The 15970-nt window shown below is 37.4% G+C and overlaps 2 protein-coding genes and 2 long non-coding RNA genes across 4 annotated transcripts; 3 read left to right on the forward strand and 1 right to left on the reverse strand.

Annotated features, from left to right (window-relative positions):
• Window positions 1–1174: 1174 nt before the first annotated feature.
• Window positions 1175–2938, forward strand: LOC122310901. The gene has a single exon (XM_043125146.1). The coding sequence runs from the start codon at window positions 1314–1316 to the stop codon at window positions 2739–2741; it is 1428 nt and encodes a 475-aa protein (XP_042981080.1). The 5' UTR covers window positions 1175–1313; the 3' UTR covers window positions 2742–2938.
• Window positions 2939–8130: 5192 nt separating this feature from the next.
• On the forward strand, window positions 8131–8955 carry LOC122311568. Its single transcript, XR_006242811.1, has 3 exons — window positions 8131–8386; window positions 8583–8673; window positions 8762–8955. It is a non-coding gene; the product is annotated as an uncharacterized LOC122311568 (long non-coding RNA).
• Window positions 8956–10926: 1971 nt separating this feature from the next.
• On the reverse strand, window positions 10927–11574 carry LOC122311793. The gene is made up of 2 exons (XR_006242864.1): window positions 11274–11574; window positions 10927–11191 (listed from the first exon to the last, which is right to left on the reverse strand). It is a non-coding gene; the product is annotated as an uncharacterized LOC122311793 (long non-coding RNA).
• Window positions 11575–12435: 861 nt separating this feature from the next.
• LOC122310591 (transcription factor GTE7-like) lies at window positions 12436–15000 on the forward strand. The gene is made up of 4 exons (XM_043124593.1): window positions 12436–14043; window positions 14147–14363; window positions 14449–14610; window positions 14700–15000. The coding sequence occupies exons 1-3, from the start codon at window positions 12673–12675 to the stop codon at window positions 14505–14507; spliced, it is 1647 nt and encodes a 548-aa protein (XP_042980527.1). The 5' UTR covers window positions 12436–12672; the 3' UTR covers window positions 14508–14610; window positions 14700–15000.
• The last annotated feature ends 970 nt before the right edge of the window (window positions 15001–15970 follow it).

Raw genomic sequence — 15970 nt, forward strand, 5'->3', positions numbered from 1 at the left:
TTTTGGAATATGGACAAAATGACAGTTGTTGTCCGGAGTTTCAGTCAACTTAACAACACATTTGTTATATAATAAGTTTTAGCTTTGTAAAGAGTATTTTAAATATTTTTTAATAATAATAAAATAATCTAAAAATAACTAAACAACAATTATTTTTCTAAACAGACTTTGAGTTAGTTTATTGAGTGAGGTGAAAATTTTATGAATAATAGTAAAATATTTTATAAATAGTAGTGAGAATTATTCAATAGCAACAAATAATCAATGATTTTAAAAAAAAAAAAAACCGTAGAGAATAAAGGCCAGCCCGCCCCGAAAGGACCGTAGACTGGGTTTCCATAGATTTTATTATTATTTTTATTTTTATTATGGAATTTTTGGATTGAGGAATCAAAATCGTATTATTATTATTATCAAACGCATCATTGATATCGTTTATATTGAAATCTCTCCCATTATATAAAAAATTATTAATATTTTAACTCTTATTTATCAATGCCATAAACATTACATGTAGTAAGATGTTACTTTAAATAGTATCACTTTCGACGCTATCTTTTTTGAAAATGGAGCTACGAACATAATAAATACTTGACGGAATACGGTAACCGTTGGATGGCATAAGTCTATATGAAAAATGGAATTTTTTTTTAGAAATTATATTTACGGTAATTGTGCGAACTTCGCATATTTTTTTAAAAAATAATAAATAAAATCAAATTTATATAAAAAATAATTTTTTAATATTAAATATTATTCTTTTTTAAGAAAATACTCACAATATTTACAATTTTGTAACTGTAATATGCATTAGCTTTTTTAACCGCTCTATGACGTCCACACTTTTTTACCCACTGCTAGATCTGATACTCCACTGACCACTCCCACACTTACCGTCACCGTAATTTCCTTGGCCACTTTGTATTGGTGGGCTGCGACGGTGAGAGGGGAGAGAGACTAACTGCTCATAGTCCAATCCTAGTCAACACATCGCTCTCTTATCTCTTTCCCCTTAGTCCATCCGCAGTGGCCCCTACCCCTTCCCCTGATTGTGAAAAGTCTATCAGAGGGTCCCCACCAAAACCCACACCCATGCATCACCCTCCACTCCTAATCCACCACCTGTCCCAGCATACCCATCGTAGCACACATATACCGCGTAACCCCTTCTGTCACCACTCCAAAACCCGCCCCACTCTTCACCTTCCCAAAATATGATACTAAACTAAAAAGATCTCTCCCCCAAATTTCTCTGCCCCCCGCTCTTCCTTTTTCTATAACTAATTCAATCAAAGCTCTGTCCAGCTGCAACTATGGAGAATTATTCCTTTACCTCTTATCCGGATTCTGGGGATTCCTCTCCCCGTTCTCGAGAGATAGACTTTGAGAACCCTCCACCCTGGGACGACCAGCAGTCTCACAACAATTACAAGGCCAAATTCATGTGCAGTTATGGCGGCAAGATCCACCCTCGCCCCCATGACAACCAGCTCTCTTATATCGGTGGCGAGACCAAGATCCTCGCCGTCGACCGCAACATCAAGTTCGAACCCATGATCTCCAAGCTCTCCGCTCTCTCCGGCGACCCCGACGTTTCCTTCAAGTACCAGCTCCCCGGCGAGGATCTCGATGCCTTGATCTCCGTCACCAACGACGACGACCTCGACCACATGATGCACGAGTACGATCGTCTTTACCGTGCCTCCGCGAAGCCCGCCAGGATGAGGTTGTTTCTCTTCTCCTCTCCCTCGGCCAATCAGTCTTCTCCCAGTTTCAGGTCCGAGGTGGCCAGGACCGACCGCGAAAGGTTCATGGAGGCTCTGAACTCGGGCCCTACCGACGCGCCGAAAGCTCCGGCACGAAACGACGTTGACTATCTGTTCGGGTTGGACAAAGGAACCCCACCGCCACAAGCCGCAGTGAAGCTCCAAGATTCCTTGCCCGAACCCGTCGCACCACCGCCTCCTGAGTTTTCTACCCGCATGGTTCATGGGGACCGCGTTACCGGATCAGATCCAGTCGTAAACCCGATCGAGATGCAGAGGCATTTGCAGGAATTGCAGAGGCTGCATATTGGAGAGCATGAACCGGGGGTGATGAATTTCAGAAAGAGCGATGAAAATCTAGTCGGAAACTACTCCGGAGATTACTATGTCCCCAAGGTGCCGGAAAAGGCTCCTCCGGCCAACGTACCTCATGCCCCGGCATTTTGGCAGGAAAAACAATTCGCCGGAGGGGGTTTCCCGGCAAGTGCACAGGACCAACCGATGTACATGATGCCAGCTCCGGGTCCAGTCTACCATGCAGCACCACCGATGGTTCGAGCCATGGGCATTCAAAGCACTCAAGGCTACTACACCATGCAGCGAGTCTCGCCGGATGTATATCGAGACCAGCCGCAGCAGGTTTACAATGTGGTCGCACCGCCACAATCGCAGCAACCACCGATATCGGCGAATCCCCCGTCGGTTCTACCGCCACAGCAGGCGAAGATGTCAGCGTACACGGAGGGGTTCGGGATGGTACGGCCGGGTGGAGGAGGAGTGGGGATGATGGATACGGTTTCATACACCCCCGTGACGTACGATGGCGGGATGGGGAGACAGGTGTACTATACACCGGCGACGGCGACTTATCAAGGCGGCGTTGGTGCGCCTGTTACTGCTGATATGAGGAGCGCTGGGCCGTCGATGGGCCAGGAGGGTAAGGTGGTGAACAAGGTTTCACAAGCTTCTGTTTGATAATCATAATTCAGTTGCAGAGATACTCTATAATATTACAATAACTACAATACTGAATATTTCATGTTAATTATGTGGTTAATTATCGTGATGATCATATATATATATGGATTAGGAAGTTTTGCTTGGTTGTGTATAAGCTTATGGAGATGGAAATGATTTTGTGATCCGATTATTTTGTTTTTAAGTTCAGAAAACTGGGTTTTGGATGTTTGAAATCACGAGAAAAGAAACAAAGGCGTAACCATCAGAAGTTTTGTATTTTATGGGAATCGAGTTGTACGCTTGTTCACCCACTACGGTCTGTGGGTTGACAAGTGTAGAGGATTAGTTAGCTATTATGATTGTTTTCGTCCAAATGGGGGCACTCAAATGTTGAAAAAACGAAGGAGACAATCATAACAGCTGGAATTTGTAGAGACAGGTGTGGGGAATCAATTAGCAGTAATTATCTCACTACCTATGGATATTTCTTTGAATTCAAGTCACCGGGAGATGGGTCTCTCTCGACTCGAGTGTTTATCTTCCTGGCAGCTGCATCATAAGCTCCATTATGAGTAGTACAGGAACAGGAGGGGTCACTGTTTTTGTGACATAATTTTTAAGGAGGCGTGGCAGGCACCAATTATGCGGAAACTATTTTAGGTTTGGCCTTACAATTTGACCCACCAAAATTATGTTAAGTTATACAATTATTAAGTGGGTATATATCATTCTTATTTTTGGGGTCCATAAGGGTAATGCCATTCATTGGGTGCGCAGTGAGTACTCAAGTGCACGCTCCATCAATTGCTCGTTGACGCAGAGCATTAGCTCATGTTTGGAAGATGAGACGAGAGAATAATTCCTCTCATCTTAAGATCTTTCATATATTTTTTTAAAATATAATATAATTTTTAATTTCAAATATTTAATATTTTTTTTTATTTAATAGTTACTTAATTATTAAACTTTTTCAAATTTCATTTAGAATATTCGATAAGGTATAGCAGTCTTTTTAAAATAAAAAATAAAAAATTTCCCTTTCTATCAAAATTCATTTGGACTCTTTCAATAAGGTATCTTAGGAGTAGTGTTTGGTAGTAAATGTTAGAGTAATGTCATACATATTTTTTTAAACAATAATCTCGACGTGGTCAAATAATTGGCATTCTCTAATAATTTAATACTATTAATTTAGTATTAAAAGGATAATAGATGAAAGTTTTGTGTAAGGTATTAGTTATGGAAGCTCGGTTACCTCGTCTCATCTTATTTAATAATTATAAATTTTTTAAAATTTGTACATAAAATATAATAAATAATTTTATTTTTTTAAATATTAAAATAAAATTAATATTAAAAAATTATATTATAACAAAATATTTTATCTCATCATCGTGAAATCAAACCAGATGTAATTTTGAAATAATTTTCCATTCCATGCAAAAAACCCGTGGCTAAATAATCACGCCTGGTATAATTACGGTTCTTGATTTCCTATTGAAGTAAAGATTAAAAGAAAAACATAGAATTTATCAATCAATCGTTGAAATCAATTATTGAACTTCATTGGATGAAATGAGAAAGTAGCGGTGACAAAATGGGCCAATCTCACAACAAAGCGACGATAGATGTATAAGGAGATTTTGAAAGGAAAACTGATTTGAAAGATGGGCAAGAACGGAGTGCAGAATGCAAAGATGCATTTGAATTCTTTTATCAGGTTTGCTTGTGAGAAGTTTTCACAAGCGTCATGCTTTTGTATGCATGCAAAGATGCCAAGCGATGTATTGATGTAATGTGTATGATGGGAACATTAAAGAGGATTGACATTAATTAATTTAGTTAATTAAAAAGAAGTTAATAGCATTGGGTAACCATTAATTCCAAATATTTTCCAATGTAAGGAGACGAGGCTACCGACAGTCATTTCACACGAACGCCCACAGCTCAGCCACATTGCTCTCGATAACGTCTACATTTAAATTTGTCTTGCTTTCGCCTTTCTTCCAAGAGATAGTTTCTAACATTTCTCAGTGGTTCACTCCTACCTGGGACCCCCACTCAAATAGCCTCTTGGCCCACCTCCAATAGCTAAACATAGACATGCACCCACAATAATTATTGTTTTTAAAATTTAAGATATGAAATATTCGATTCCTAGTCATCACTCATGAGCCATGAGTGGAGATAATAATTATAACAATTATTATTATTATTATTATTATTATTATTAAATTTTGACTTTAAAAAATAAAAATAAAAAATAAAAAGTGCTACATAAATAAAAAAATTATACAAAAATAAATATTGGTTTCATGTGATCTATTTAATTTATTTTATAGTAAAAATAATTTTACAATCTAAAATATCATTTCAAGTCACGTTACTTTATGAATTTATTTTTGTATAATCCTTTTGTATCTAAAATAATCCTTTTGTATCTAAAGTATTTTTAAAAATGAATTATTTGCCCCAAATCTTGCTTGATCAGCAAATGTAATTTATTTTAAAGAAAAATTTAATATTATTTTTATTGTAATTTATTTTATTCTTAATTACACTTAATTTTATAGTGAATTTTAATACTTTATTATTTATATCAATTGTTTCAATTAAAAAATCGCTAAAAAATATTTTTCTATAAAAATTATGAACTTTAAGTGCATGTTTGGGATTGTGGTAGGAAATATAACTTATAATTTAAGTAATAAATTCTTAAGTTATAAATTCTACCTTTAAAAAAAATTACTTTTAAAAAAATATTTACTATTTGGTAATCATATATTTAAAATAATTTCAATCATATGTTTAAAACAACTTCAAACATATTATATTTGTTTACAAATAAATTCAAAAGTACATTATGAGGTAAAAATGATATAAAATATCATTAGATTTTTTAAAAAAATTATGATCATATCATTGAAAGTTTAAAAATTATAATTATCCAAAAATTATATGAATATTTTTACTCATTAACAGTTTTTTTAAAATTGAAACTACATTATAGATTATCTGGAAAAAAACTTTTGGAATGGTATTTTTTCAAATATACTTTTTAGTTTATTTGAGATTAAAAAATATTTTAATATGTAACACTCAAAACAATCTTATTTTTTTAATTTTTTTCATTAAAGAGTTTTTAAATCTATTTAATTATTTTTTAAGATTCTAACGCAATTACAGACAGGTTAGAACATCATCATTGAATTATGCAAATCCAATAAGAAATTTAGTTAATAAAACTTGAAAATACTCTACATTGGATTATCTAACTTCAAAATTTTTGACTTTTAGCTACAATAAAATTAAGGTTTGTAACTAAATTTGATTGTTACTATGTCACATCTAAATAAATAAGAAATAATATCTTTATACACACTCTCTCTCTCCCTCTATTCTCCCTCCCCATTCTCATTCTTCATTCCACATTATTTCTCCATATTATTTAATAAAAAATAATAATGTATTTCCATATAAACTCTTAATTTAGAAAAATTATTAAATTTATAATATTTTATTATTATTTAAACTAATAAATAGATAATCTAATGTGAAAATAAGTTTAGAGTAAAATAATCAAATATAAAATCATATTATATTATATAAATTTTACATTTTCATTTAGATAATCTAATAAAAATGCTCTTATAGGCTAGGCCCGCCCACCTAGAACCAAATTAGAAACAAGAACAAAAACCACATGACCCAAATGGCAACGGAAATGAAAACTACGAGAAGTTCAACGCACAGACCCTCGATCCCAAAATTGGGCCTCCTCCTCTTATTAAAATCCCAACATGGGTCAACCGGATGAACTTAAGCACTGGACAACCATAAGTAATCGTCTTCTTGTGTTATTTTCTCAGCCGGGGGGGAAGTGGGAACAGAGAAATGTAAAAGAAGTTGGGGGCGTGAAAAGATGGCGTGAAATATCAAACTTCCCTTTCGGATTTGGGAGATAAAGCTAGTTCGTTCCACACATCTTTCCCACGACTTTCGAGAATATCAGAAAATTAACTCAGAATCAAGGCATATTATCTTTAAATAATATAATTTACATAAGAAATGGTGAAAGCATAATTTAGGGAATCACTCGAGCGTACAGAAAACTAGATTCTTGCCCAGGAAAAAAAAAGGGCAGGAATCATCACAATTGTCCACCTGCTAGCAACTGTTTATTGCCTTAAAAATGAGATCCTCCCACGACGGCTAATATTTAATTTGGTTCTGTTAACTTTTCTCTGGGTGCATGATGTCTATATTTAAACATGAATAATATTACGTAGAGTTGTGAAGTGTACAAATGTCGTAAAATCGTTTTGAAAAAGAGTAAGTCCATGATTAAAAAGTTAATTTTTTTTTTTTCATGCGTATCCCGTATTAATTCACTTTTTTTCAAAGAAACTGGACGACGTTTACACAACCACGACTGTAAATATTATTTCTCTTTAAATAGATGCACGTCATAGTTAAGAAAATGTAAGATAAAACCTCTTTGTTGAAAAAATCTAGTTACAAGTACACCTACGTACTAATATATGTACTAATTTAATATGATTAATTAAAAAATAGATTTTATTGAAAATAGTGTAAATTTAAATTTTCAATATGAAGGAATCAACATTAATTAGTAAATTAGTAAACTCTCGTTCTAATTCTAGTGGCAGTTTATCCTCCTTAATTTCAGGGCTTTTGCCCATCATGAGCAAGACACTTAGAAATCTCCAAGGTAACAGAAAACAAAAGCGTATACAATAGCTTTTTCTGTAACATACTCAATCCATTTTGGTCAAAAAAATACCTGTGTATGGGCAGTAGGGCTATACGCTTGATCAGTTGACTAATCTACTTGTTCCTTTCACCATTTCACCAAGAAAGAGGTCAAGTTTGTGAAAAGTTTCGTCCTTCGTAACCAATGTGAAGGCTAGAACATGTTCTCATGGAGACATGCTGTATATAATATATATGTGTGTGAAAGGAATATATGCATAGAGGGGTTTGGAAGTGGCTAGAACACATACCAAGGCCAAGTTGTCAGATCAGGAACAATTATCTACTAGGCTGCTTGCAACAACCCAACTTTTTAATGTGAGCTTGACGCCAGAAGCCTCAGACTCACATGGACCCCAGGGTTTCCGACATCAACCTCTTGCAATGAAACTTCGAAACACATCAAAGTTGCAAATAAAAGGTATTCCCTCTGCAATCTGTCCACGTGATGACAGAGAGCATACTCCAAACTTGTAAGATGATTTTGTATTTTGTATGTTTTTGGTCAGTCTTGATCTACATAGAACCCGCCTAGCTATTAAAGAATCTGGCATTGGTTATTAACTTTAATTTAATCTTTTAGAGGGTCCTGGTGAGGATATAGCTGTCTCAGAATTAACGCAGCCGAAAGAAATGTCATCATGACTGCACAAGTTCATATTTCACTTTGAACTGTGCTTCTGGACTCTTCTGATTCCTCATACACTTAATATTCTCCAACTCCAATCTTCACGTCCAAGTATATAATAAATGCCCACCACCTCAAATGCTAGATAAATGATCCTGCCTTCCAACAAGCTCTAAGCATCTCTATTGTGTTGGATTGTTGCTTTGCATTTCAGAGATGAATTATGACCCCAAATATGCCTATCCCTATCCTGCTCAAGGTACCTTCATCCTCTTTGTTCCTCTCTGTAATCTTTCATATAGGAAATCTACTCTCATTCATCTTCAACTAAAAAATCTACTCTGTAATCTCACGTAGAGGGATGGAATGTTATGTATATTTGAAGAGCAAAACTGTTGCAAAAATAGCAGATAAAAGATGGAATATTTTATTGAAAAAGGCATAATTTGGTGCAGGTGTTTATCAAGGACCTCCTGTGATGGCTCCTCCTCAGTATGCAGCGGCTCCAGCACCACCTCCAAGAGAAACGGGTTTTCTTGAGGGATGGTATGTATTATAAACTAGTATTGTATCTAATAATCGATTCTTAGTGAAATATTCCAATCTTGACAGATTTTTTTGTGTGATTATGCAGCCTTGCAGCCTTGTGTTGCTGTTGCCTCTTGGATGAGTGTTGCTGCGACCCCTCTCTTATATTTATCCCCTAAAACTATGGCTATGGCCGTACTTAATCCATAGAAAATGAGGAGTTCTTTGTATTCCTTAAAGATGTAGTCGAATTATACATGTACACATTCTGGTCATCTTCAATATTTTTGTTGTTTTCCATATGATTTTTTTTTTAATATATATATTTATATATATGGCACTTGCTACGAATGTTTCCCAGAGTAAATTTATAGGTGAACTAATCCAAGTCATTTTAAAATTTGCGGGAAGAAAAGGAAACAGAGGCAATAGCATAAATGATTTCAAGCAGCTACTTTTTGTGCATCTATGCATGTGACAAAAGAGTAGGATCCATTATGCGAAATAATACAGCTAATTATTTAAAGAAGCATAATAATTTAACGAATAGATGGAGGGGATTGTTACTTTTTTTTGTTTGTTTGTTTGTGCATTTGGAAAAGGTTATGAGATGGCTTTTTCCAACCGTGAGAATGAACTAAGAACGAGAAACTACATACAAGTTGGTTTGAGATAGGAAATATGTGAATAGTAACGAGATAGTTTGTGTATAGTAATATAATAGTTTGAGTTAAAGATATTTTATAGAGTTTTGAAAAATAAAAAAAGTTGAATAAAAATATTGTCAAAATATAATTTTTTATATTTGAAAAAATTGAATTGTTTTTTATGTTTTGATTGAAAATTTGAAAAAATTATAACGATTAGGTATAATGATTAGATGAAAAAATTAAAAATTTGAAATTAAAAAATATTTGTATTTGAATGGTATCTGAATGTTAAGAAGAGATAGGTTGAGACTATTTGTGAAACCAAACTGTCCTAAATCTCCAATCCTCAACAAGTTTATTCTTGTAAGTTTATTCAGGTTGCATTTAGATGTTGAGTTGAACTGAAATGAGTTAAGTTCTTTATGAAAAATATTTATTAGTGAGTTGAGATGGTAGTGTGAGTTTTATGGAGTTCACTTAAAATGAATTTAAATGTGTTTAGATGTTAAAATAAATTTAGATATATTTATGAAAAGTTGAAAAATATTATAAATCCTGTGTATAAAAAGGTTTTGAATTAAAAAATATTGTATATACCACCCGTAAAGAAGTTTTATGTTGAATGATATTTATTAATTTAAAAATTATGTATTTAAATATTATGCTAAAATTTAAATTTAAACTCAATTAAGATGAACACAGCTATTTTCATATTCTAACCGTAGTCTTTTAATAAGCATGAGCCATGAAGCATCACATCAATCAAGCTAAGCCAACTATAAAAATTTCTCGAAGGAGATCTTCAGCCCAAGCTGAACTGCTGATAGTGAATGCCACACTGGTGGCTCTAGAAATGGTCCAAAAGGGCCCAAATGCATTATAGACTTGCGGATGGTTTCGTGGGCCTCCAAAACATGCAACCTATGGCTCTTGACATTCGAAAAAACAGCAACAAAGCCGACAACAACAATGGCCCTTTCTGTTCAATGAAAGGCAGCACACAACTTCTGGACGATAGAAAATTCAAAAGCTACACGTATGTGCATGTATGTCTTTGCCCTTTTTCTTTTGACTAAATTCTACATCTTTTTTATGTTGTATAAAAAACCTTCAAGGAGTTGGATGGGTTGGCTTTGTTTTTTGCTGTGTTTTTGTCCCAGTGGCAAATTACCTCCAGGTTACACGAATGACTATAGCATCACAATACATGGATTCAGCTCCCATCTGAGCTTTGAGATGTTATTCCACGGGTAAAATGCAAAAATAAAAAATAAAAATTAGATTGATCTACTCCTTTTGAGAATTCATTGTGAAGGAATCGGAGACTAGGTCTTCCTTCTTCTTCTTCTTCCGGCCAAAAGAAGAAGAAAATAACAGAAAAGAAGCAAAGAAGATCCTCGGATTACTGGTTTTGATAATAGCAGAAGAGCTTTGAGGAAACAAGGCTCTTGGTAACTATACAATCTTAAGCTGTCCTGTTAAAAACCATTAAACTTTCCAACAACCTTCGGCCGTGAGTTAGTTTGATTTGAAGACATTAAGGTCTGTGGTGTCCAGATCTAATTAGTTTAGCAATAAAATAAAATTTCTATTTTTCTTTTTGGTGAAGGAAAAGTCTGAGTTGGATCAACTTTCATCGAATATATTCCGTACTCCCAACGTACATATCCTTCGTTACTTGACATATGTCTTACACAAATTCACACTGTTTTGCACAAAGCCCCAATCAAAATGTTGACGTATTCTGCAGTATTAAATTGGTTTTGATGTACCTTTGCGGAATGAAAATGCCCACTCCACAGAAAACAGACTTAGGCCAACATCTCCTCACGAAACCCAGGCTGAATTCCCTTGAACTAAATCCAACGACTACGCGAGAGGAAGAGCTAAAACAAAAAACACCAAATTGAAGGGGAAAAAAAATAAATAAAGATCAAAGGGAGGGCGAGATTGTATCAGAAAAATTACCGATTGTATCTACCGTGAAAAAGGCGGTCGATCACGATAGTAAGCCGTGAATTCTTTCAGGAAAGACATCATTGCAGAATGATATGATTGTTTTTACTGAGACTAGCGTGATGGGAAAAGAAGAACGAAGAAATAAGAACAGGGGGAGAAAACAAGAACGAGGGGAACGTAAAAGGAGATTTTTACAAATAAATAAATGCAGAAAATGAACAGATGCTAGGTGCGGTCGTGTTGTTTGGAGTGGTCGGCGTCAAGGATTTCAGAGCTGCTTTATATAGTGAGCTTGAGGGAGGGAGACCATCTCTTCATTCAAAACAAAACAGATACCTAAAATTACAGTTTATTCTTTTTATAATAATGAATCCATTTTTTTTATAAAATAATTACAATATGTAATATTATTCTTTATTTTATAATGAAAGAAAATAATATAAAATATAAAATTTAAATGAAAACTGTAATATATGTGATAAATGATATTTTTATGTCAATTAATAAGAAAATAGATTGTAAATTAATTATATTCCAGGTTCATTATTTTTTATAGTAAATTTAAAGGTTATTGTGGCCAGTCCATACGCGGGTAACATGGTAAATTAAGATGTTTCAAGAACGAGTCCATCTGTCCATGTACTATCCGCAGGGCCAAATGGAAGCTAGAACAGTAGGTCGTTGATTACCCCAGCAAGCACGTCGTCTGCATTTACGAAATGACCCTTACATTCATTTTCTTAGCCACTTTTCAAGCTTCCCTTCTAGCTCACGCTACGACCATCCAATTCGCTTCCTTCCACGTCAACGCCACTGGGCCCCAGACATTTCCCATTAAATATCGAAATTTGTTAAATAATTAAATAAATAAAAACCCTACATGCAGTACAAATTCAACCCAAATGCAAATGTAACCCAGACTCAAACCCACCCCCCGCGAATAACCTTTCTCAACCCGCCTCCAAATAATCCAAGACCTCCAAAAATCCGCCACGTGCACCAACCCTCACATCCTCGCCGTCCATGCCAGGTCACGCGGTCAGTTCTTTGGGCACCAAGAGAATCTCGATTCACCCTCGGATGAAAAATCAAATCCCTATCGGTGGCTCACAACCTGCCCGATACTTCCTCGGTCAGATCTCATCGCCTTTAAGAACCGGCCCTAGCCTCCTCTCCTTCCTCGCTCAGATTTAGGGTTCAAAATCCCCAAACCCTAACTTTCACGTTCCCTCTCTCTCTCTCTCTCTCTCTCTCTCTCCCCAATTATTTTTATTTTTAGAAATTTTTGGGAAGTTGGGAGGCCTTTCCTTCAGCGCGTGCGGTTATTGATCTGCGCGTGAAGGTCACGCCCCACCCGATTCATGGTTTCCACCTCACCGGAATTGAAGATTTCGAATTCGGTACGTCCATGGCGTCCGCTGTCTTAGCCAGAACCACCAGCACCACCAACAACAGAGCAGGCGGAGGATTCATGGGCAAAGTCCCTTTCTCAAACCCTAACCCCAATTTCACCACCAAAAAACGGCAGCAACAGCAACAGTCGCATCCAATTGGGGGTAAAATCATCGTTGAGGAATCCCCGGACGTGACGCAATCGGCAGCCTCAGACGATGCTTCGTCAATCAACCACCGAAGACACACCTCCACCAGTACCGAATTTAACAACGTTCAATACTTGAGCTTCAACGTCGCATCCTTATCGAAGAAGCAGCTCGGCGACCTTAAGACCCGTCTGGCCGCCGAGCTTGACCAGATTCGCGAACTCAAACACCGCCTCGAATCCCATTCAACACCCAATCACACCCATGCGCCGCCGCCTTCGAAGAAATCGAAAAAATTATCGGGCAAGAAGCGTCCCTTGCCGGGCAATCTGAATCAGAAGAACCAGAATCCGAGCCCGAATTTGATTTCGTCAAATGCCAACAACGTGAACAGGAGCATGAACCTGATGTCCATGAAGGCGTGCAAGGATATACTGACGAAGCTGAGAAAGCACAAGAGCGGGTGGGTATTTAACGAGCCGGTGGATGTGGTGGGCATGGGGCTTCACGATTACCACGACATAATCAAGCAGCCCATGGATTTGGGGACCGTTAAGTCAAGGCTTGGTAGGAATCTCTACCAGTCTCCGTTGGATTTCGCCGCTGATGTGAGGCTGACCTTCACCAATGCCTTGACCTACAACCCCAAGGGCCACACCGTGCACGCCATGGCCGAGCTGCTACTGGCCAGATTTGAGGAGTTGTTTCGCCCTTTCAGCGAGAAAATCGATCGGATTGATGAAGAAGAGGGAGAAAAACGGATTTTCGATACGGAGGAAGAATTGCAAGCGAGCGATAATAATAATACTAATTCGATGCAAATTGCGGAGCGATCGGATCGGGTTTCGGATCATTCTGAACCGTTGCAGAAGCTCCACGCAAGCTCATCGAATCGTCAGATGGTGCAGTCTCCAGTGAAAACGCCACCAGTGAAACCGGTGAAGCAGCCGAAGCCGAAGGCAAAGGATCCAAACAAGAGGGAGATGAGTCTGGAGGAGAAGCACAAATTGGGGATCGGGTTGCAGAGTCTGCCTCCAGAGAAGATGGAACAAGTCGTGCAGATAATAAGGAAGAGAAACGGGCATTTGAAGCAGGATGGTGATGAGATAGAGCTCGATATTGAGGCCGTGGACACCGAGACACTTTGGGAGCTAGATCGACTCGTCACCAATTGGAAGAAGATGGTCAGCAAGATCAAACGCCAAGCTCTCATGGGAAACTACGCCAAAAATAATGGGGTAGAGAAATTCAACAAATTTCAGAAATACGGGCATTTGTTTAATTTTGATCTAAAATTTTGGACATTTTATACTAACTTCGCTTAATAATTATTGTGTGTAGGAGCTACCTGTGAGCAGCGAGAAGATTGAAGCTGTGGCTAGTGAGGCGAAGAAGTCGAAGAAAGGAGGGGAAGTTGGGGAGGAAGATGTGGACATTGGGGACGAGATGCCGATGAGTAATTTCCCGCCGGTGGAGATCGAGAAAGATGTTGGTGGACACGGGAGTAGTAGTAGTTCTAGCAGCTCCAGCAGTTCAGACAGTGATTCCTCGTCAAGTGGTATAACCCATTGTTTCATTTCTTCTTGGTGGGTTTGAGAAATTTTTGTTTGTAGAAATGATTGACAAGTGAGGGTTGGATGCAGATTCAGATTCAGGGAGTTCTTCTGGGAGTGATTCGGACGCCGATAATGCACAGTCATGAGGTTGCATTGAATTAATTGAAATGGTCTCCCAAGAGTGGAATCAAGTGGAGAGGTGGATCAGAAATTTCCCATTTTTGGGAAATGTTTGTTTTGTTGGACAAGGTATAAAGTTTGTGCTATAATTGTCTTCGATAAATTTTGTTTCTACTTTTTGGTATGAGCTGAATTACGAAGAAGCTCTTTTGATACAGGGGATGGGTGTTAAACTCGGTGAAGTGTGATATTCTGTTTCAAGCTTTTGGAGAGATTGATGGAACTGGAAGTCTGTATCTGTGAGTGGGCATTTTGGCTGTGGCGCGAGGAATATGTGAAAAGGAACCCTTGAGTTGGGCCAAAAAAAAAACAAGTTTGTAGGTCAGATGTTAAGATAACTTCAGTGTGTGAAAAAAAATGGTTAGGGATTAGAAGAAGGTAGAGAGAGAGAGAGAGAGAATTAGAGGATTGAGAGATACCATTGTACACATTACCCGCATTAATACATGATTTTTCTCAGAGGCTTTTGTGGTTCAATTTATATCCATCTTCTTGGGTTTGGTTCTCTTAAGCAGGATAGCACCAGAGAGAGAGAGGGAGAGGGAGAGAGAGTGTGTTCGAGGCGGCCATTCCCTGCTTTGTAGCCAAGAGATTCCAAAGCAAGCATTCTATCTTGTGAATCATTCTAGTGGTCCGTTGATGCCCAAGACTTTTGAGGGGGAAGAAACTCTCTGATGACATGTTGGTGCACAAGATTCGACGAGGGAAGAGATATGTTGAAATCTTCATAACTCTTTTAAGTTTAATCAAAATATAAATAATAAGAAGGTCCGCATATCAGGTGTCGCCGGGGTGTCGCCGGGCTTTGAAACTTGGATTCTCCGAACAGGAGTTCAGAAGGCTTCGAAAGTCTCAGTCCATCCATGTGCTGCTTCATGGTATGGGGAGAAATTTGCTCAAAAACTGTAGAGAACGTGAGTGGGTAGGGGGTGTGAAGAAGTACCCTTTTATTTTTTTCCGGAGTCCCTGTCTATCCTTCGACCCAACTACGTATAATAACCGAAAAGAAATGAAAGTTCGTGTGACCTCAGAAAAGCATCCCTTTGACAGAGAACATCTTCTAGGTATCTTGGCATTTTGTACATCTTTGATGGGGATGGGATGTTACTTTCCACGGAGTTACTCGCGGCACCCTCCTCTCTCTCTCTCTCTCTCTCTCTCTCTATGTGACCTATGGCAATGGCATTTATATATATATATATGGTTGGAGGCTTGAAGCAAGTGGGGCATTCTTCTTCTATTCTACTCGCTGCTCCCCATTCTGGTCATTGGGTGGGGTGGGACTCTTAAGATGTGGAGGCGTTGTAAGAATTTCCCATGGTAATTAGTCATCATTGTTTCACAAATAAAAACACAAATCAAGTTTACCAACCTATACTGCTAAGAATTCATCAAATCCATCGCTTTTAAAGCTGCTTGGCCAACTGTA

Source organism: Carya illinoinensis, chromosome 5, assembly GCF_018687715.1.
Source record: "Carya illinoinensis cultivar Pawnee chromosome 5, C.illinoinensisPawnee_v1, whole genome shotgun sequence".
NCBI lineage: Eukaryota > Viridiplantae > Streptophyta > Magnoliopsida > Fagales > Juglandaceae > Carya > Carya illinoinensis.